We start from the raw sequence: 23,412 nt of genomic DNA, 5'->3' as shown, positions 1-23,412 counted from the left end.
AAGGATTATATTTTAACTAAGGCATTTAAGTGAAGCTTAAAAAAAAACAAAAACAAAAACAACACTGCTCAGTGTTTCTAAGGAGGGCAGTGCCACAGATTAGAATGATTGGGAGACTGAGGTGGCCACAGAGGCCTTTTGCAATTTGTAAGCTGGTCTGGGAAATTTGGGGGAGAAGAGAAGAAAATCAAATACATCTAGTAAAGATAATAAGCCTTAAAAAAAAAAAAAACTGCCTGTAATTGTTAAACTACAAGTGTGCAGGCTTTGGGGTCAGCAGGAACGTTTCATAGCAACTTTTAAAAATATTGAAGGAGAATAGGAGATAGGTCTGAATTAGTTAGGGGAGGAGGCCCCAGACAGGAGAGTAAACCCCACACTAGGGAGGAGGTCTCTGACAGAGGAGGAAGTCCCAGACTAGATTCAGCTGTGTTTCAATTACTCTCACTTGTATCTAAGATGGTCTACTTCCAAGGACTTGTCCAAAGTTGGCTTTTTCAGTGGGCTTTTTTCCTCCACCCTCAGGCTTCCTTTGTGGGGAATTTCAAGTTTCCTGTCCTTGCTCTACCCAATGAGGTTCCAGCTTTTATATGAGTGAACCAACCAACATGTATCCTACCCTTGTCCAATCCAAAGGGGGAAAGGGGAGCCCAGGCCTGTCCTACCTCCTACCCCACAGAATATAAAAGCCCAGACTCTCCAGGCAGGTAGAGGGTGCTCCAGTTTTGGACCCCTCCCCTTCTGGAATGTCTATCGCTTTGCTGTGTGGAGTGTTGCTTATGTTTCAATAAACCTTGGCTGTGTGCTGTGACAGCAAACTTCTTGTCTAGTAATTCTTTACATGGTGAAGAAAAGACTATGATGACAAAGAGTTAAATTCCCTTTTCATATCCCTATCCCTGTCAGTCAGGAATATTCTGTTGTAGAAGGGTTGAAGTTGTGGGTAGAGAACCTCAGCTGACTGTGATGGGACATGCCTGTGATCTCGGCACTTAGGAGATAGAGTCAGGAGGATCAAGGGTTTAAGGCTAGTGTGGGCTACATGAGACCATAAATTAAAATGGTCAGTTCTCAAGTGTACCAAATCTTTGTTATAGATTTTATATCATTGGAAATTTATTTTAAAATCTGAACTACAAACAAATAGAAATCATTTTCTAAAGTACAACTTGCAACCATCTGTGTTTTAGTCTGGTATCTTAACTTTGGGAAAGTTTTGGAATTTTCATCACTAGTCATTGCAAAATGAGAGTGTATGTAGAATGAAACTTGTTTCTTGTCTGATTCATTAAGGTAATGGTATCTAATAGAACACTACAAGAGGAAGAATTCAAGGGATGTACAAGTGTGATGTGTGTGCGAGTGTAGTGTGTGTATGTGTATGTGTGTCCATATATGGATTCTGTCTCGTGGCTTCATTACAGTGACATTACATGACATACTGAATTAGAAAAGCAGATCAGGAGAAACTCCCACATTGAGAATTTGCCTTCATTGTGGATACCTGTGAACTCAAAACCTGTATTTTTAGTCTCAGGAATATAGCAAAAGAAGTGTTACAAAAGTTTTACGACTGCAGCTGTGAAAGAAACTCTAGATGGAAGAAAATCAGTGGCAGGTTTTGCTTTAGTGCCTGAGGTTCAGCAGCAAGAACACTGCCAGCATTCCCATTAGTCTTTTCAGGGTGTTAACTTCCAGCTCCAATGCTGGCACTTAAATTTCCACACCTTATTAAGCAAAGTGCTTAAAACAAAACATGCACGTCACATCGATGAAATTCAAGGATACTCCTCCAGAGATGCTATTCTGTAGAACAAGAGGAACCATCTTAATTTCACAGACACCTTTGATAGTTTTCTTTAGGCAGGATCCCATTTCACAGGCAGCTGGATGACTTCGGCCAATGGTGACCCTAAGCTGGCAACTTGGGAAAAGTTACCTAACTTTAATCAGGCTCCAACATCTCACCTCTACATAACCCAACGATGTCATTGTTTTAACTGGATAATTTTGTATCTGAGAAGCGTTACAACTATCATCAAATTTAACTTCTACGACTGTCCCAAGAATCAATATATTTGGCAGTATCTTTTTTTCATTCCCATCTTAATTTTTTTTTTTTAAGTACATGAGCAACCAAAAATCTCCAAGGAGCTATGTAACATCTCAAAGGTCAAATACTCTCTAAGTGGTCAGTGGAACTTAGTGAAGACCAAGTCGCCCAGATTTTAGTACAGGCAGCTTTCAGGTTACACAACACCTTTCCTGCAGGAATATCATGCTATGTGTGTAACCACTGGATGATAATCTCTAGCGATGGAGAGGTGGGTGGGAATGAAGAGAAGAGGGAGAATTAGGGTGTGAAGAAGAAAGAAGTCTACGTGGGGAAGAGTTGGAGGAGAAAGTTCAGGATGTTCCCTACTTTTGTATAATCCCAACCCTTTGTGGACTGCTTTCAATTTCCTAAATCTTAAACCCTGGATTGGTAGACAAGTACACGTTTTCTACTATGACTGAATGGTTGATGAAGCCCTATGGAAAGGGGTCGTCTTAGACTCTTACATTCTTGAATCAGTGGGTTCTTGGGACTAGTCATAACTATAGTTGAGAGCAAGAATGGATATTGACAAATGCACAGCTATGACCCTCAGTTCTGCTGCTGTATTTCCTCTGACCAACTGTATAGTCTTAGGCCTCCATGGCAATATATAGTATGGGTGGGGAATCATTGTAGTACAGGGGGAAATTGACACAAGGTGTAAGTATTTTACGTCTTTTAGTTCTTCCTTTGTATCAGCTGTGTAGATTGTAGCTTTTTAAAAAATCAAGGTATAGAAAAATTGAAGCATCTCTTTCAAAAGCAAGAATGAGACAAAGATGTCCCCTCTCTTCATGTATAATTGGTATAGCACTTGAAGTTTCTGCCAGAATAATGCAAGAGAAGGAAATAAAAGGAAAGGAAGAAGTCAAATGATGACTGTTTGTAGAGGACCTAGACTCTAAAGTCTACCAGAAAACCTTTAGTAGAAAGGATACAAAATCAACATATAAAAATCAGTAACGTTTCTATATAATAATGAACTTGCTAAAAAAAGAAATCAGAAGGAAGAATCCTATTCATAATAGTTATAAAATACTTTGAAATAAATTAACCAAAGAGGTGGTTAATAAATAAAATACTAAGAATACAGTAAACTATAATAACAACTAAAATACTAAAGGAAGAAATTAGAATAGACACTAGGAGATAGGAAGACTTTCCACGCACATGGATCAACCAAATTAATATTGTGAAAATGGTTTGTTATTGAAAACCATCTATGAATTCAGTGCAATTTTCAGCAAAAATCTCAATGTATTCTTCACAGAACTATAAGAAATTAGTCCTAGGGGCTGGAGAGATGGCTCAGCAGTTAAGAGCACTGACTGCTCTTTCAGAGGACCTGGGTTCAATTCCCAGCATCCACATGGCAACTAACAACCATATGTAACTCTAGATCCAGGGGATCTGACACCTTTTTCTGACCTCTGTGGGCATTGCATGACAGAGGTGCACTTACACTCATACACACAAGATAAAAATAATAAATAAAAAAAATCAATCCTAAAGTTTGTATGAGGCAGGCAGATCTCTGTGAGTTTGAGGCCAGCGTGGTCTACATAGGTGTTCCAGGCCAGCCTGGGCTACATAGTCAGACCTGTCTAAAAAAGTTTTTTAAAAAATTTTTTTCATATGGAAGCACAAAAGATCTCACATCAAAGGAATCCTAAAAACAGAAAGAGCAAATGCTGGAGGTATCATAATATTTGGCTTCAAATTATAATCCAGAACTATAGTAACCAAACAAGCATGGTAGTGGCACAAAACATAGAGACAATGGGAAGAATAGAGGACACAGAAATAAACCCACAGTACCTAATTTTGGACAAAGATATAAAAAACATACATTTAAAAGACAGACTCTTCAACAAATGGTGGTGGAAGAACACAACGGATCTCTTTCTGTCACCTTATACAAAAATCAACTCAAAATGGGCCAAAAAGTCTTAAAGTAAGACTGGAAGCTTAGAGATTGGTAGGGAAAAACGCTTGAAGATAAAGGTGTAGGCAGGAGCTTTATGAAAAGGACTACATTAGCTCAGGAAATAATACCAAGAATTGACAAGTAGGATTGTACGAGATTACGAAGCCTCTGCATGACGAAACAATTAGCAGAGTGAAGAGACAGGCCGAAGAATGGGAGAAAAATCTCTTCCAGCTCTACAGTTTATACAGGGATTAATATTTAGAATCTACAAAGACAAAAAATTAAACACCAATCCCCTCATCCAAATCATTCAATCAACAAATGGGCAAATGGGTCTGGGAGATAGCTCAGTTGGATCTCCAGTACCCATGTAATAAGCCAGGTGGGATAGTGTGTTCCTGTAATCTCAACCCTGAGGTGGTGAAGAAAAGTGGATCCCTGGAGCTAACTACCCAGCCAAACTAGATGAATTGGTAAGCTCCAAGTTCAGTGATATAGTGTCTTAAAAAATAAGGTGAAAGTAATTAAAAGCACAAGACTGGTGTAACTAACTTTCTTGGGTGTCTAATAACCATAATTGGAGGAGGTGTATGACCATATGGAATTAGAGTACTACAAGCTCCTAGAACTTTGCTAATATGAACCTACAGAAATGGTGTCAGAATGCACAAGACCTATGCAAACTCAAGCAGACAAAACCCCAGCACAGAACTGTGGAAATGGGCAACACACTCCAATCTTAGTTGAAGAGTTATTGGCAGCTTATTGGCAGTTTATTTTGAGTTAACATGCATCTTAGAGGATGTGTCTGTTCTATTCAGTTGTATTTATAACCTGCCTTGAGGGTAAAGTATTCAGTGGACAGGAAAGAGCAAGAATGGGAGATGCGGGAGCAGGCAGCTGGTGTTCTCCTGGCAGGTCATAATCCACGAGCCTTGCTTCTGAAGCTAGGAAGTCTCAGTTACTTTTGACCCTACCCAAGTCTACCTGAATGGAGAACCAAGTCCATCATGTTAGAAGACTGTTGCTGTAGCTTACGGTTAAGAGCTTGCCCGTCCAACCCACCCTGTAACATCATGTACTTTATATACACTTTCTCATTTCACTGCCATGGAGCCAGCAGTCTGAAAACTAACAGAGAGCTCTAAGAGATCACTCTGTACCAGGTACTGTCCTGAGAGCTTCGTGCTTGTGAATTCACTTACCCCCCACAACAACCCTGAAAGCTATGTATTCCTGTTTCACAACTGAGGAAAACGGGGGTATAGCATAGGTTACTTGCTCAGTGCCATGCAGATACTAAGTGGGGACAGTGCCAAATGGTTACCCCCAGAAGCCAAGTGCACAGTGTCTAGTCTAATATTTTTCTAGAGCTGAGCTAATGATCCACAGACCCTGATTTTGGTAACACAATATCTTAAAGTATGGCACTTTGACACATGGATTCCCCACACTGAAAGAGCCTAGAAGGCAGTGGGTGCAGGAGGGGTTTTCTCTGAAGACCCTCTTTCTGCCAAGAGGCTAGACTCTCCAGAATCCCTATCCCAGACACTGATCAACCAGGAAATGATCTTAGGAAGGAAGACAAGAGTTGACCCACACCCAGAGCTCAGGCAGACTTAGTCTTAAGCCGTTATCTGTTCAGGCCCATTCATGTCTCCTAAACATTATTTATTCTCACTCTGACTTTTTCTCCATTTCCTTTCCTCATATGTGGCAAGTGGATACGCTCCTAAGCCTCAGTGTGCTATTGGGCACTCACCTTTCTTCCTTGTTAAGCCCCTTGGGCATGCAATAAACATATAGGTCTTTTTTCCTGATAACTGTCTCTTGGTTTATTTCAGATGAAATGAATGATTCTCAGAAATGTGGAGAAATTAGAAACTTTTAGAACTGCAAGTCTTTTTGAAACAGAGGCAACCCTATCATGTTCCTTCAGTTAATGTAGGAGTAGAAGAAAGAACATCTTTTATTGCCTTGAATACAAGGCACTTGTCTCCTGGAGATAAAGGCTCACTAAAACTTATCTACAAAAATTAGGGAAAAAAACAAAACAATTGATTCTAAAATCCCAAAGTACTGTTTACCCGATGTGGCTTTTGTTTGAGCTGTTTGAGTTACTTGGAAGAAATTCAGGGTCTAGAAGTAAAAATAGCAATGGCCAACTACCTTTATAAATACACTTTGCTTAATAGACCCAGCTGGTGTCCAGCTTGCCTCCAGCCCCAAACCACACAGCGCTGTACTGCCCAACATCTCTTCAAGTATTTCCTTTGGGACTGCTGGGGTGGGGACGAAGGCCAAAAACTGCTGAAGTCTCAACACATAGGCTGCCTCTTGTAAAAATATGCCATGGCTCTGAGAAATATTTTGAAGGTCAAAAGAAAGTTCTGCCAGCTCAGCATCAGGCTCTGACTTTATCTCCTACCTTGTTTTTGAAATGATTTATTAACTAGACACTTTAGGAATTTGGGGAAACAGCTCTTCTCGTTCCAACTATTTTATGTTTCCCTGACTGAGAACAGATCAATTTTTCACAAGGACATCAAATGACTGGGCTGGGAAAATCTCAGTGGTCCTCTGCTTGCTCATATGAACAACTTGATCCATTAGATAAATACGGAGTTGGAACATTGTCTGATTCATCTCATGCTTGGCTCACCTTGTCAAGTGTGTCGTTCAGAGCATCCAACATCTGTATTTTGGCAACATTTGCAATGGCACTGTGAGAATGAAAAGAAACTTCAAATAAGATTCAAAAACTTGGGGCTGAGTATATAGTTCAGTGGTAGAGTGCTTGCCTGGCATGCACAAAGCCTTAGATCTAATTCTCAGTACGTCCCTGCTCCCAAAATTACCCCTTTGTTGGGGAGATGTTTCAGTGAGTAAAGCACTTACTGTACAAACATGAGGATCCTTAGAACCCACATTTAAACTTTGTAGACCAAGATGCCACTATAATTGTTTTTTTTCATTGAAGTATAAATTAATGCATTAGATGCACATATTATAAGCATATAGCTCATAGAATATTCATAAGCTGAAAATATTTGTCTAATGACTAGCCTCTGGGAATAACCAGTACTCTGATATAAAGCCCCATAGATCAGTTTTGTCTTTGGAGTTCATAAAATAAGTCATCTACAGCGTGTGCTGTCTCATGGCCTCTTTCTCTGAGGCCAGATTATTTTGTAGGAATGTTTCAGTCAGGGCTAAGTCCACAGTACAATGTCTTCAATGAAGCTCAGTGCTTGGCATGTTTCTTTCTGGATGGTTTATGTTGGTTGGTCACAGTTATTAAGGAATGGACAGAGACTGAGGATTGTTAGAGATGTGTTTCCTGTGGTATGTGTTTTTAAAGCTATTCTCTAAGAAGCGTTTGTCCGTAAAGCAGAGCTGGCAGAGTCTGCGTACACACTGAGGAGGAGGCATGAACCACAGAGGATTCACAGTGGAGGGGAAGCACTTACACCTCAGGGGTTCTCAGGACACTGGCTCCTTCCCAGGCCCTGGGAGTAGTCCAAGACATTTCATACTTGTCATTTCAGTTATTTAAGAAAAAAAAAATTCTTGTCCTCTCCCCCAGTCCTATAAGCTACAGGTCTCCCATAACCTGAATGTGTCCCTAGAAGTCTGGGCAGAAGTTCTAATCACCAACTTATTCTCTAACTAGCTCCTTGCCCACATTGTTTGGGTGAGGTGAGGGTTAATGAGGAGTTATATTCTTCTGAGGTGCAGAGAAATGAATGACCGCTCCACAGGCTGCCCATTAAAAGATTCTTTGGTGTCTGAGCCCCTGGCTCAGGCATAGTAACTGGCGTAACAGTAAACCAGCTGTATGTTTGCCTTACTTTAGAACAAAACAAGCTTCCTATGTCAATCAGCTTGTGATTCATGAAGTTTGATACCATTTGCAGCATGTACTGACTATCCTGAGAACTGTCCTGGGCTGGGTGAGGAGATGAAAAATGTGTGGCCCTCACTCTTAAGGATTTACAGCCTCACTTTCATCATGGAATCAGAAGTGACTTGTTGCTCATGGGTGCCAATCAGTATTTCATTCGTGTGTGTGTGTGTGTGTGTGTGTGTGTGTGCGTGCGTGCGTGCGTGCGTGCGTGCGTGTGTGTGTGTGTGTGTGTGTGTGTGTGTGTGGTGTGAAACCCTTAAAAATATTTCCTCCCAGGGTCTGGAGAGATGACTTAGCTGGTAGGAGCACTGGCTGCTTTTGCAAAGGACCCAGATTCAGTTCCCAGCACCGACATAGTGGCTAACAACCATCCATAACTCTAATTCCAGGGGATCTGATGCCCGCTTCTGGCCTCCACAGGCATTGTATGCACAGGTGTACCTACACACATGCAGGCAGAAAACTCACACACTTAAAAAAAAAAAAATCCAGGGACTGGATAAATGGCTCAGTGGTTAAGAACACTGGCTATTCTTGCAGAAGACCTGAATTCAAATCCTACCAGCTAACAACTGTCCTTTGACTCCGGTTCCAGGGGATCTGATGCCCTCTTCCATGCTCCTCAGGTACTGCATGACCAACATGGGTACACTTGCATATATACATGGAATACATGCATACACATAAAGCAAAAAAAAAAAATTTAAACAAATAAAAATAAAATAAAATCCCTTCCAGATATTGGAAAAGAAACTTGAAAAGTAATTTAAAAAGAATTCTATGTGGGGGCTGAGGAGACAGATAAAAAGTGCATGCCATCAAGCATGAGAACTATGTTTGGATCTCAGACCCCACAAAGAGCCAACTGGGCATAGCAGCTCACCTGTAATCCGAGCACTCCAGAGGCAGAGACAGCGGATCTCTCAGGGAAGCTGGCTAGCTCTAGTGGCCAAGTTAGTGAGCCAACAAATAAAGTGGAGAATGATTAAGGAAGAATGACAGATGCCACTTTTGGGCCTTCACACGAAGGAGCACGCACATACATACATACCACACACACATACATATGCAACCTCCCCCCCAGTTTATATAAAAGGGTCAAAGGAATAGTAGTCTGTTTCCCTCCACATTTTCTTTGTATGCTTTAAGCAGGTGTCTTGAGCATTCTTTCATCAACTCCTTTTGAATAATTTGCTCATTGCTTTATGGCAACCATCTTAAAGCTGATAATCCCAGAAGCATCCCTCATTAGGCTACTTGGAGGAATCAGGGCAATAGGTTAATACCTTTTCCAAATGTACTAATTTTCCTTAAGAAAGTATTAGTGTGGTTGATTCATTTGTGTATAGGATACACTGACCTATACCTCAGTTTGGTTCTGGGAACTTCGGTGTCAAAGTCAAGGTGGAAAAAGCAGGGAGAAACCAGCCTCTGTACCTGTATGCCTTCCAGCCATGCCAGATATAGTGGCTATTGGTTTCTTAAATAACTTAATGGTGAATTAAAAAACTTAAAAGATGTTTATTTTTAGTTTAGGGGATTTACTTCAACATAAAGTACATTGCAAAAGCAAGGCCAGTGGAGGCATAATATTTTAAAGGCTGATTTGAAAATATGATGAGGGAATGTGTATCAGTTTCCAGTGCATTTAGGACTACAGTTTGTTGGTAGGAGGTAGCTGGGTGGTTTCAGAGAGGAGGATGGATAGGGATGGGGCCCTAGCAAACCTTCTGGTTGGCAGCCATCCCATCTCTGGAATCAGCACCCATCCTAATGCTCACCCCTGACCCAGCCTGGCTCCCCCTTCCAAAGGCATGGGACATAAAATAACATGTAGAGACAGAGCCATCAGCAATCCCTACCTTGTTTTCTCTAATCCTGTTTTTTTGGTGTGTCTCTCCAAAATGCCCATTTCTTGCTTTTTGGAAATTCGCATTCCTCCAGCTTTTACTGTAAACAATAGGCACCAATATAGAAGTTAGAACAGCTTTGTTATTCAAGATATGACTTTAGATCTGATGAGAATTTTCAAATTTATATTAAAAAAATCTAACTTTTATCTAAAACAACACAATGAAAGAAAAAAGGAAAAAAACAAAACAAAACAAAATCCACCCAAGAAAATGGGACAGGGTGGGGGGAAGGCTGAGGCCTACTTTTTTGTAGAGAGGTGGAACCAAGATTGGAAAACCAGGTTCCACCTTAGACTTGGGGGGAGTAACATGTTCCCTTAGGCATTTCTCTGAAAAACACTTTTTCTTATTATCAAACCAATTACATTCTTCAAGACAGCAACTCACAATTACAATGTGACCCTCTGTTTTCCCACAAGAGTAAAGCTTTTGCATGGCTTGCACTTTATTTTTTTTTCAACGGAGGCTTTCAAAAGCCAGATTCTGAGAGATGAGCCAAAAGTCATGGCACAGTGCTAACAGACATTTAATTCAAATGAGGTGCTTTGGATTCCCGGGGCTAGCCACCTTCATCCCAGACCCCAGTCTCCATGCTGCCTGAGCTCTGAGGTTCTAATGAGTAATTAAACTGTATTAATAGTCCTGCCATTCAAGAGATCAATTAGTGTTAATTAGGCTACAGATGACCTAACAGCAATTCAAGTGTTTAACAATGTCAGCTGAAATCAACTTTTGTAAGGAACAACCCACTTCAGATTGCAAGTCAAAGCAAATGCTTTTCTCTGTTCCCAGGAAATCTGCACATCTAAAATCTGACAAGCTCAAACGAGAAGCAGCTAAATGGACATTGATTTGTTTGAACCTGTTAATTCTTTTTATGGAAACGCCACATGGGCAGTTTTCCGAAACTTGTTCCAATAAAGTGAAAATAAAGAAGGCCCATTTCTCAATGCTTTGTGAACCTACTCTATCACTGTTCCTGTAAAAAACTATGTAATATTTTTGGATGTTCTTACATGCAGGGAATCAAAAAGGAACACAATCAAAAAGTATAACAGGCTTGCGACTCCCCACCATCCTTTTCCAACCTCTAAGTGACAAGGTCCCTATGTCTTCATCCACAGATATTATATGCATTATTTGTAGCATAAACTACCCATTGATCTGAACCTGGTTAACTTTTTCACTTAACCATACATTTTGGAGACAGTTCTATATTTATGTATCCATATCTGTGTGTCTTTCTTTTTAACATCTGCTTTGCAATTCCATTATGAAAACATTCTGCATTTGCTTAGCCAGTTTGCTAGTGCTAGGCATTTCACACATTTCTATTCATTGTCATCACAAATGATGCTACAATAAATATCCTTTTTTATTCATATACTAAAACAGGCATGGAGACGCTGCTGCTGAAGCCCTTGGGCCCCTTACTTGGGCCCCTGGGGTAAGTTGAAGCCTGGCATCAGGCCTTTACTTTTCATTGTTGCCATTATTTTGCCCACCTGCTTCTACATGTAGGTGTTAGAGAAGTAGGAGGAGGTAGATGGGTTGATTTAGGAAAGAAGATGACACAAAATTGCCCTTCAGGAGTGAGCTTTATGAGAGAGGGCTAGTGACCATGGAAGCCATAATCAGTCCTTGATGCAGGAGAACATCAGAGGACTAGTACGTTATTAGATCAGACAATGTGGTTGGGGCCTTACAGGGAAGGAGAGGGTTCCCTTTCAAATCCTGGAGAGGCGCTTCATTAAAAGGGATAATTTGAAGTCAGAGTAAGAGAGATAGTGGCCAGGCACAGGATGATCAGAGGTGGAAGTCTGATGGAGCCTAGAGAAAAGCCCTCAGCAAAATCCCCCAAACTTCAGGGGGTGGAAGGAGGCTTTACATCATGTGATGTAGTCTAGGATAGCCTATGTGACAAGGAGCGTGGAGAAACCAAGTACTAGGTAGGACTATAAATTAGAGGTTGTGAAGTCACAGCACAGCACAGCTTCTTAACTGCAGTGAAGTGTGGCCTAATTTCACCAGGCTATGTGATCTGGCTGCTTAGGGTGGTCAGCCTTAAAGGGGCAGGTCCATGATCTAACAATGAGCATGTCAATTACTCAAGAAATGGCTATCTTGAAACTGGTATATCTAATCTATCTCATTTCCCTTCAAGACTTAATGTGCAAATAAGAATAACTGAAGCATCTTACTGAGAGCTTCTTACCCCATCTCAGGACCACCCCTTCCCAAAGTGCCTCAGTGTCCTAAATCTCAGTCACCTTGGATTTAGGCTCAGCAAAGCCTGGTAAGCTAAACACCCTCAGATGAAGTTAATTATCCCTGAGCATGAAGCTGTTCTGTGGGGCATGAGTAATCTGAGAACCAGCTTGTACCCTCAGGCGACAAGGCCTTCAGACTTTGCAGATCCAGAACTAAGACAATGATCAAGGAGACCACATCTTGTCCAGGACCAATCTCTTGCCCTGTGCCCTGATTCCTCTTCTATTTAAGCCTAAAGCTAGGGGCTGGAGAGGTGGCTCAGCGATCAAGGGTGCTTGCTGATCATTCAGAGGACTAGAGGTTGGTTCCCAACACCTACATCATGTGGCTCACAACCACCTGTAATTACAGCTCCAGGGGATATAACACCCTCTTCTGGCCTCTGTGGACACCCTCACATGCATGCATGTGCACATACATATAAATAAACAATAAAGTGAATCTTAAACATAAAGCTCATGTCAGTGCCCTGAAGATGAACTTGGGTTCCTGAACCCCTTTAGCTGTTCCTCTTCCCAATACACATAGATTAAATGTCTGCTGTTTACCATCACTTATCTCTTTAACTGGTATATTGGGACAGGTGGCCAAAACTAGCTTTTTGGTGCTGCCAGAGCTGATGCTTTTGCCCCCAGACTCCTCTTAGAGCATCTTATTACTTTAATTTGCATATCTCCTTTGCTATTAAATATTAAGCTTGCTTTAGAAGTTATTGTTTTCTTATTTTATTTTTTTAATTTTTACAAAAACTTTATTAAGAATTTCATATATGTATATAAGGTGTTTTGATCAAATCCATGCCCACTCCCTCCCCTCCAACATTCCCCCCTCTGAAGAGGTAACCCTAAAATCTTTTAAGGATTAGATACAAGCTCCCAAATACTTTTGACATTTTTGGCCTTTGGAACAGAGTATGTTGTTATTTTCTTTTTCATAAAATTTTTGTCTATTTTTTCCTATTAGACTACTAGTCTTCTCATCTTTTTCTTGTTGATTTTTCAGGAGCTATTTGTGAAAAGCATTGTATATATAAAATGTGCAATTGCACCAATTCTTGCCTTTTGACTTTATTGATAATGTTTGCTCATTGCAAAATATCACTATTATTTTTTATTATTTTATTTTTACTATTTTATTTTATGTGTATGAGTGTATTGCCTGAATGTAAGTGCACCTGTGTAGTGCAATGCCCGTGGAGGTCAGAGGAGGGTGTCAGATCCCCTGAACTGGAATTATGGATGATTGTTAGCTGCCATGTGGGTGCTGAAAACCAAACTTGGGTTCTCTCCAAGAGCAGTCAGTGCTCTTAACCACTGTCATCTCTCCAGACCCCCAATATTATTATTTTTATAAGAACTTGTCAATCTTATGTGGTTTTGTAAGGAGGTCTGATGTTTAAAATATTTTGTTTTATTTACTTATTTTATGGATATGGGCTTTGCCTGCATGTATCTAAGATCTCTGTGTGTGCAATGCCTGTGGAGGTCAGGAAAGGGTGTCAGCTCCCTTGGAGTTGGAGTCACAGGGTGTAAGCTGTTCAACATGCGTGCTGGGAACTGAGCCCAGGTCCTCTGCAAGAACGGCCGTGAAATCAGATGCTTTGCAAACATTATTCTATGTTCTCTTCTAGAACTTTTATGGTTTCATTTTGTAAAATCAGTTCTTTATTACATATTTATACCATTGATTGTCAATAATATATTTTAAGCAAGTCATTTATTTTTTTGTTTTGTGTTTTGAGATGAAATCTTGCTACATAACTAAGTCTGACTTGGTACTCTCTGTGTAGCTCAAGCTGGCCTTAAAATCAACCACCTTCCTGCCTTTGCCTCCAGTGTGCTGGAGTTACAGGCATGTGCCACCACATCTGGTTTGATGCACTTACTTTTTTAGATGATCTCAATAATATTGAAAAATTCAGCTTCTCTTTATTAATTTGAAGTGTACCTTTACTGTACACTATATTCTCAGAAACATGTGTGTGAAAGTATGAATCTGCCTAAACATACACATTTGTGATTATTTCTGAACTCTCTGTTCCAGTCATCCGTCTATACATATACCATTATATATGTATATTAATTGTTATATCATTGTTACATTTGATTTAAAGATTTTTACTAGCTATTCTTATTTTTCTATAAGAACTTAAAAAGTTTAATTCCCTATAAAACCTTGTTGATATTTTTTGATGGTGTTTTGTTTTTAGACAGGTTATGTAGCCCAAATTTGCCTTGAATTTATAATCCTCACACCTCAACCTCTTGTGAGCTTGGATTATGGATGTATGCCACCATACCTGGGTAAATTTATAGATCTATTTAAAGGGAAAATTCCTGGTGGCTCTCTATTCAAGAGTGTGCAGTTTTCTGTTGTACATATCTTCTGTGTTCCTCAGTAACTTGTTAATATTTACTTTTAGGTTAATTTTCTAAGTATTTTATCTTTGTGGATAATGTTATCGTAAATGAGGTCTATTCTTCCCTATAAACAAACCATTTGAAGCTGAAAAAATTAATTGAATATTAATGAGTTTATCTTATTGGTTTTATACTTAAGATGTAGTGAATCCTATTATTGCTTATTATAGCTTTCTATAGATTCTATTAGGTTTTCCAGGCAGAAAAAATGATATAGTCTACAAAGAATGATATTGTCTTCTTCAGAAAAATGTTAAATTATAGTGATTAAAGATATCTTTACTTTTCTAATTAATTTTGTTTTTTGTTTGTTTGTTTTTTTCTGGACAGAGTTTCACTATGTAGTCCCAGCTGGCCTGGAACACCCTATGTAGATTATCCCAGGCTGGCCTTGGACTCACAGTCATCCATCTGCCTCTGCCTCCTGAGTGCTGAGATTAAAGGCCTTTCTAATTTTTAAAGGATTGTGTTCAGTGTTTCCCCACTAAATGTAATATGTATTTTGGTGGCCTTTCTCTTCCTAAATATCTGCCTACACTTACACATATTTTATCATATTTATTTTTCATCATATTTGGGAAATACCCTTTTATTATCATTCCATTGGTTTATATGGATAGATGTTAATTTCATCAATACCCTTCAGTATTTAAAGATATGATCATATGAATTTTTCCCTTAATGTTGTTCATTATATTAGAGGATACCTTACTATTGGACCATTATTGCATTCTGTGATAAACTACATTTGACCATTTAAATTACCATTTTTTTTGTTTGTTCTTGTGGTGCTAAGGATTGAATTCAGTGCCTTGTGTGTATTAAGGAAGTGCACTGTCAGGGAGCAATATCCCCAGCCTGATTGGAATGGTTAAAAAAGATGATTGTTTAAGTTTCTTAGTAGGATTTTAAAACATTAGATTCATTGTAGTCAAGACTGCTTTAAGTTTATATGTATATGATATATAAAACACACACACACACACATATATATATATATATATATACACACATATGAAAAAAGGCATACAGAGTCATCAGCAACAGAAATGAATTGTGTGGGATTATCTGAATAGCCCTGGAAGCAGGTCAGATAAAGAAAGGGATGGGCTTTCTGAGGAAAGAGATTTGAGGAGTGTGTGCCTTTAACAGAGGGAGTGTCTCTTCATAGCACTATTGTCTACTTTTTTGTATGTATATATATGTGTGGTGTGCATGTACGTGTGTAGCATGCTCTTATGTTTGTAGGTGTGTGTGTGTGTGTGCGTGTGTGTGTGCGTGCGTGTGTGTGTGCATGTATGTGTGGGCACATGAGACTGAGGTTGGGTGTCTTCCTAGATTGCTCTCTGCCTTAAACACAGAGGCTCTCATTTTGGCTAGTCTCACTAGCCAGCTTTTCTGGGGATCTCCTACCTCTTCCTCCTACACTCTGTGATTATAGGCAGGCTATCATGTCCACTTGACTTTTCATGTAGGTTCTGGGGATCTGAAGTGCTGTACCTGCTGAGCCATCTCCCAAGCCCCCCACTGTCTATTTTTCCCAAGAAGAATTAGGTAAGAGCTCTGGGCTAGGGCCTCCATGTACCTCCCTAAAGTATTTTCCATTGTCTTTAGGACAAATACTTTTCAAGTATGGTGTGCCATTATTTGTTTCTTATTAGTGTTCTTTTTCTTTTCATTGTTGCTATTGTTTCTTTATTTTTCTTTTGTTTTGATTGATTATTATCAGCAACTATAAAAACAAAAAAAATTTTTTTTGTCTTTTTTGAGACAGGGTCTCCCTATACCCTCAGCTGGCCTGGAGCTCACTATGTAAAGACCAGGTTGGCCTTGAACTTACAGAGATCTGCCTGCCTCTCTGCCTCCTAACTGCTGGGATTAAATGCGTGCTCCAGACTAGAAGCAAAAAAAATTTTTTTTTAATTGTCTTTTTTTGAGACAGGGTTTCTCTGCAGCCCCAGCTGGCTTGGAACTCACTGTGCAGGCCAGGCTAGGCTTGAACTCATAGAGCTCCACCTGTTTCTGCCTCCTGAGTGCTGGGATTAAAGGCATGCACCACCACACCCAGCCCTTAGAAGCAAAATTTTATGGTTACAATGAGCAATAGTTACAAATGAGAAGCTCCTGTGAATGTTCAGTTCATATAGAAGGACTCTGGGAGTCACCAAAGTTCAGAAGGGCCAAGTGTCATGTGGGGGAAGCAGCAGAGTTCTGAGGAAATGCTATGCAAATAGGACAGATCTATTCCTCTCAAGCTGTGGGACTGCTGTACACCTCCCAAGCTGGAGACTGCTGTGGACAGCTCTACACCTTCCAAGCCGGGGACTGCTGTGGACAGCTCTACATCTCCCAAGCTGGAGGCTGCTGTGGACAGCTCTACCTCTCCCAAGCCGGGGACTGCTGTGGACAGCTGTACACCTCCCAAGCTAGAGACTGCTGTGGACAGCTCTACATCTCCCAAGCCGGGGACTGCTGTGGACAGCTCTACACCTCCCAAGCTGGGGACTGCTGTGGACAGCTCTATACCTCCCAAGCTGGAGACTGCTGTGGACAGCTCTATACCTCCCAAGCTGGGGACTGCTGTGGACAGCTCTACACCTCCCAAGCTGGAGACTGCTGTGGACATCTCTATACCTCCCAAGCCATGTGGTTTGAATATAGTTTGAGTTTGTCCTCCAAGGGTCTGTGCTTTGGGAGGCTGGTCTTCAGTGTGGTGATACTGGGCGGTGGACTGTTAAGAGGTGGTGCCCAGTCCTTAGATCAGCTAGGAGTGACCCTTGGAAGAGCCTTGGGACCCCAGTCCATCTTGTCTTGCCTCCTGCTGGGTGGTGTGTGTTCTTTCTCTTGCATATACTCCTGCTTTCTGCCATACAGTTCTCACCAGAGCCAAGCTGTGGTTTGAATTTCTAGAACTATGAGCTAAATAAGCCTATTTTATTTATAAAATTAACCTGCTTGAGGGATTTCACTATACTAATGTAAAGTAGACTAATACAATGACTGTGAATGAGGTAATTTCCTTTCAGACTCAATGTCCATATCCCTCAAAAGGAACTCATTCCAAATGTTCAGAGGTGTTCTCGAGGAAAAGATATATAAGCCGGGTCAGTGAGATGGCTCAGCAGGTGAAGGCACTTGCCACCAAACCTGAGAACCCAAATTCAATCCCCAGGACCCACATGCTAGAAGGGGAGAACTGACTCTCAAAAGTTGTCCTCTGACTACCACATGTGCACTGTGGTATGTATGTACCCCCATATATATGCACACACAAATAAATAAATAGATAAATAATGTAAATTTTTTTCAAGAAAATCGGGAATGCTTAAAAAAATATATATGACTTGTGCATTCTAGATACTTAATAATTAGTAGTTATTATTTAGATTTGTTTTATGTTGTTCTGGAGGGGAGAGTGTCCTAGAGAGAAGTTCCATGAGCTTTAGCCAAATGGTTCATGTTATTCAGTATGAAATACATTGTTTGGTACAATAATAAGTGCCCTGGTTTTCAATGTATTAGAGTTAAGGAAGAAAGTGTCCCTGCCCTGGGCATCTTAGGAGAATCCTGGGGAGTTTAGTGGAAGCTAAACTGGACATTCATTATAAAATCTGTACCGTGAGTCTAACTCTACTAATCTACCTTTAAAAGAAAATCTACCACTTCCCTTACTTTGGCAGTTAACAGAGCAACAACTGCTAAAAGACGTATTAAAAACGCACAAAATGAATTCTCATTTTTAAGAACAATAAAGCAGAGCCATTTGGGAGAGGAATTGAAAACCTTTTTAGAAGTTGCTCCCTTCCATCCAGCACCCTATATCTCCTCCTCTGTTTTAGGAACGTAGGTGCTAATTCAATGATTTAGAAAGCATACCTGGGGTTTCTAGAATACATTCTTAATTTAAAAAAATATTATTCTTATTTTATATGTATGAGTGTATTTGCCTGCATGTATGTAAGTGCACCTGTATCATGCAATGCCTATAGAGGTCAGAAGAGGGCATTGGATCCCCTGGAACTGGAGTTTACCAACCATTGTTAAATGCCTTGTGGGTGCTGGGAATGGAATCTGGGTCCTCTGCAAGAGCAGCCAGTGCTTTTAACCACTGAGTCATCTCTCCAGTCCCTAGAATATATTCTTGCACTAATTTTGTTTGAGAGACTTTCACTTGCTTGTCACCCAGGTACAGTGGAAAGATGCGTAAGATAATATCCCATTCTGTGGATGCATGCATTGGGATATAGAATAAGGCTCTCACAGTCCTGGGGTGAATGAACCAGGCAGAACCAGTTTGTGGGAGGGTCATCTGCAGAGCTCTGCTGGAAATGCTGGTCACACTGGTCTCCCAGAATCTAGACAACCAGGGTTATAACCCACTGCAATCATGCTCTGGCCCATTTTGCTGATATCATGGAAGTCTGACTCAAAGATATTTCCAAAGGAGTTACTGTGTCCCAATCAATCCATCTGAATTTGCAAGCATCTCTATAACTTCATATTTTGGACTATATTTTCTTTTTTGAACCCTTGTACAAAAGCACTGAAATCGGACAAAGTAACATATGAATGAGTTTAACATCTTAATGGGCCATACCTACAAAGCTGAGCACAAATATGGTAAGATTTAGGACCTTTCAGTAAATAAAATGAACTAGAGACAAAAAAATGTAAGAGATGCTTTCTTGGATAGTTTCATTAGGAAATCTAAATTCATGAAGGGAAATTGAAACTTGGCTTTCTTGTCTCTGGGTTAGAGTTAAACTCTTGTGGTAGATTCTGTGGTTTGTAAATTTTCAAAGATAGATCTCATAAGTTCCAATTCTACATAATTTTCCAGTTAAGTTTTTCCAGACATTTTGTATAGAATGTGGCACAGAGTAGTCAAGATAAAAACTAGCCTGCAAGAAAAACTGGGCATTTTCCTTCCTTAGTCCATGGAGAGTATATATAAAAAAGCAAGAAAACACAAAGTTTGTGTAAACTCTTATTTGAAGATTTTCACTAAAAAAGAGATGCTTGGAAAATGCTTACATTGCATTCAGAGCTAACTTATCAGCAAATCTTTGGTTGCCCATCAAGACCTCTGAAAATCTTCATCAATAGAAGAGGCTTTAGAGCAAGAGGGTTTTGTCTCGAACCCAACTTCACTTTCCAGAACCAGCTCCACCGCTCTGTTCCAAGCAGGAACCTCTCTGAGTTTCAGTTTGCTCCTCTGTGCTGTGCTTCTGTGGACCACTGTTCATCTGAAGGGTTGTCGCCATGTCTAGCAGTTTCTGTGCTGTGCCGGGCACACAGACACCTTTGAGCCAATGACAACTGTTTTCATATTTCCATGATGTTTGGGGCAGTGGGTCTCATACTTCTCTTCTGGCCCACCTAATCTGTCCTCTTTACTCTGCACAAGTTGACCAGATAGAATTGAAAGAATTAAGACATTTAATTATTTTTTATATATCTGACTCTATCATCTATCTATCTATCTATCTATCTATCTATCTATCTATCTATCTATCTATCATCTATCTATTTATCTATAAATTTATTTTATTTTTTTTTTAGAATTCTTTGAGACAGGGTCTCACTATGGAGCCCTGTCTAGCATAGAATTCACTATACATACTAGGCTGCCTGTGATCTCACAGAGATCTACCTGCCTCTGCCTCCCCAGTGCTGGGATAAAGGCGTCTGCCACAATGCATGGCTTAAAATTAATTTTTAAGTGAGCAAACAGAGTAATGGATTTCATTATAGTATTTTCTTTCTTCTTTTAAAATATTTATTAATTTTATTTTATGTGTATGAGTGTATTGCCTGCATGTGTATCTAAGTGCACTGGTGTCATACAAAAGAGGGTGTTGGATACCCTGGAACTGGAGTTACAGATGGTTGTTAGCTACCATGTGGATGGTGGGACTTGAACTCCTGTCCTCTGCAAGGGCAGCCAGTGTTCCTAACCTCTGAGCCATCTCTCTCCATCCCATCCCGATGGCATTTTCATACATATATGTAATTATGCTTTATTCTCACTCATCACCTTCCTTTACTGCCCTACTCCATCCTTCCTGCCTGCCTTTTTGTTTCTTTTAAATGACACTGGTCTTTATGTAGTTATGGTCACTCCCCAGGCTCATACTTAATGGTAACTATTCTCCACAAACTTCTCTCTTTGACTAATGAGCCAGAAAACTTCTCTTGGGGTTCACAGATGATCCCCCCCCCCACTCCGGCCCAATTTCTTAGACTCAAATCAATTTCAAAAGTTCAGGAAACACAGAAAAACTAATGAGTGGCTGTTAGGTTTCCTGGTCATCAGGTCCTTAGCTTCCCTGGACCACCTTCTACTCACACATTTTTGTAATTGTTATTTATGTGTGGGGATTTTATAAAACTAAGAGAGAGGTAAATCAAAAAAGAAGGAGATTCTAAGCTGTGCTCCCTAGAGCCCAGGCTTCCTCATGGTTAATGTAGTCTTGTTTCAGAGCATAAATGTATAACCAAGTCTAACAGAGGTGGATATATTACATTAACACACAAGAAAGAAAAACTGTTCTGCATTGTATGTGTAGGTGGGAGAGTTGCAGTTGGCTGACGTCTGAGCAGTTTCATTTTTAACTAAGAGTGTCTTTTTTCCATGACAATTGTTTTCTGCCCTGACTACTACAAGCCTATGCATCCTAACCAACATCCCATTCAACATCAGGATGCCTTGAAATCAGACAATTATTCTGCTGACTGCAGGGAGTTTTACAAGGTACCTGACCTATGTTTTAAAGGGGTTAACAGTCCTGTGCCAGGTGCTTTACATAAGCTCTCTTCCATCCTCACAGTAGCCTAACCAGAATGATGTATTACTTCTTTTCAGAGATAAGAAAACTGAGGTTCAGAGATGCAGAAAGTGAAGTTCAAGTCTTGCTCTGTCAGGATCTAACTACCACGTCCTACCCATTATAACATGTTAGCTTCCTGCTTTCAGGGCTCTGTATTTTGCTTCTAGCAATCATGTGAAGATTTAATAGAATTTTTGGCACCTTATTAGTTGTGTTTCATAAATAAAAATTTGCACCATTGCAAACTGGTTCAGACGTAAAGAAGTAAGATCAGCTGAAGGATGAAACTCTTTTGTTCTCTTGAGCTCACTGGGGAAGCAAAAGTCTGCCTTCATCTCCATTCTAATTATCCAAAACCTCTTATCTGCAGTGTCACAATTCATAATAATTAATTGTCATGCCAGAGGCACTGTGACGTGCTTGATGGAGTCATGGTGCACTATGTACACAGAGTAATTAGCAATCATTAGTGATGGGGACAGGAAGTTCCTGGTGGTTTCATTTGAGTTTTCATTTGGTTAAGTTTATCTCTGTGTTCTTTGTGCATAAATACAGTTTAGAAAATCAGATTTTTAGCTGGATTGTTATATGAAGGATTGGGGTAGAGCTGTCCTTTTCTTTTTATCTGTGCTGTGAGCTTCTCTTTTAACAGTTTGTATATATAGTTGCCCACCAGTAGTGTGTACCAACACCTAATGTTACTATATTGCTAAATTCAATAACAAGTGTAAAATGTCAGTAGACTGACAAAGGAGACTGGAGCTTGGTATTGAAAACTGGAAACCCAGAACCAATAGGAAAACCCCTGACTCTACTGTGCTGCCCTCCAGAACACACTGGATCTGTGTCAGACTTTCACCCTTGGCAAACGCTGTACCTGTCATCACTTCCTGCAGCCAAGAGAACGGAATGAACTCATACTTGGAGGAAACAAAAATTATATCAATAACCGAATTTTGTAAATGGAGAAAGGCAGGCATGAAGCAGCCAAGCTTTTGAGATCTTTCTTCAAGACTGCAGTTGAAAGAATGTAAAACTGACCCAAAACAGGCCTGTTCAGTCTAGCCAATCTTTATAAACACATGGTTAAGTACCGGAGAACTTGTTTCTACATTCCAGAGAGTTCACTTGAATATCGAGTTTAAAAATAAAAGACACAGTAGATGACAGCACCTCTGCAGTCACTGGATGCTTCTTAAAAAGCATTTCTCGGCTTAGTTGATAGGCTGGTAACATTGCCCAAGTAACTCCAAAGACCCAGGAGGGAAGGGTGGGATTATGTCTTCTGTGTGGAAGTCAGCATGAAATCCGATGAACTGCAGGCATCTTGGGGAGACTGAATATGAGAGCAGGGACCTGGGGTGGGCTTCCTCATAGTGGCAACTCATCCAGGTGTGGATGTGTCACACAGCTAGAACCGGAAGGGACAACCTCCTTACCATCCTGATGAATCCCTTACACTCCCATGATGTCCTATATTTTGATGCTATAGCTGCCCGATGAAGAAAAGCTAAGGAGGATCAAAGAATGAGGAGGAGGTCAGGCTGAAGGAAGTTAAAGCAACAGTGGTGGGCTGAGAACCTTGACTTTGTTGGGCTGCTCCTGTGAGCAGGTAGCAGCTGCCCCGCTGCAGAGGTGAGGTGAGGTGGGAACCTACCTGCCGGAGGATGCCCACTTTTCAGCGGGGACAGCAGGACCTGCTCTTCATTTGCCATAGTGCCTTCAAGCCAATGTCTTGCTGCTGCTCTGGAGGCTGAGTGCCAGCTTTGGCTGCCCCACCTCACTCTGGTTTTATACCGACAGAGGGCGGGGCCCCTTGAGGGCAGTGCTGAGCAGCAACCTGGCTTACCATTCAGCTCCCCTGGAACCAGGCATCTCCTTGGCAAGCTTGCTTTCTTTCATCAGGGAAGGCAAAGTAGATGTCTGCAGGATGAAGAAAGTTCTAAGGAGGAAGTGGAGAAGATGCAGGTGGTGGATTCTTTTTAACACCAAGTATTCTCTTCATTAAGTGTAGCGCACTTAGTGAAGCAGGCTCTTTGTCAC

At 40.5% G+C, this 23,412-nt stretch overlaps 1 protein-coding gene across 1 annotated transcript in view; it reads right to left on the bottom strand.

Annotated features, from left to right (window-relative positions):
- Dapl1 (death associated protein like 1) overlaps positions 1–23,115 on the bottom strand; it is a 28,411-nt gene extending 5,296 nt beyond the window's left edge. The window contains exons 1-3 of the mRNA XM_008831020.2: positions 23,027–23,115; positions 9,798–9,885; positions 6,691–6,751 (exon numbers count right to left, since the gene is read on the bottom strand). Coding sequence (XP_008829242.1) covers positions 6,691–6,751; positions 9,798–9,885; positions 23,027–23,084 — 207 coding nt within the window. The 5' untranslated portion in view covers positions 23,085–23,115. The remainder of the gene's footprint in view (positions 1–6,690; positions 6,752–9,797; positions 9,886–23,026) is intronic.
- Positions 23,116–23,412: the final 297 nt, after the last annotated feature.

This window comes from Nannospalax galili, unplaced genomic scaffold (assembly GCF_000622305.1).
Source record: "Nannospalax galili isolate Female #2095 unplaced genomic scaffold, S.galili_v1.0 scaffold2415, whole genome shotgun sequence".
NCBI classification, from domain to species: domain Eukaryota; kingdom Metazoa; phylum Chordata; class Mammalia; order Rodentia; family Spalacidae; genus Nannospalax; species Nannospalax galili.
The sequence above is the reverse complement of the archived record's forward strand: the minus strand, read 5'-3'. Positions and strand labels throughout refer to the sequence as shown.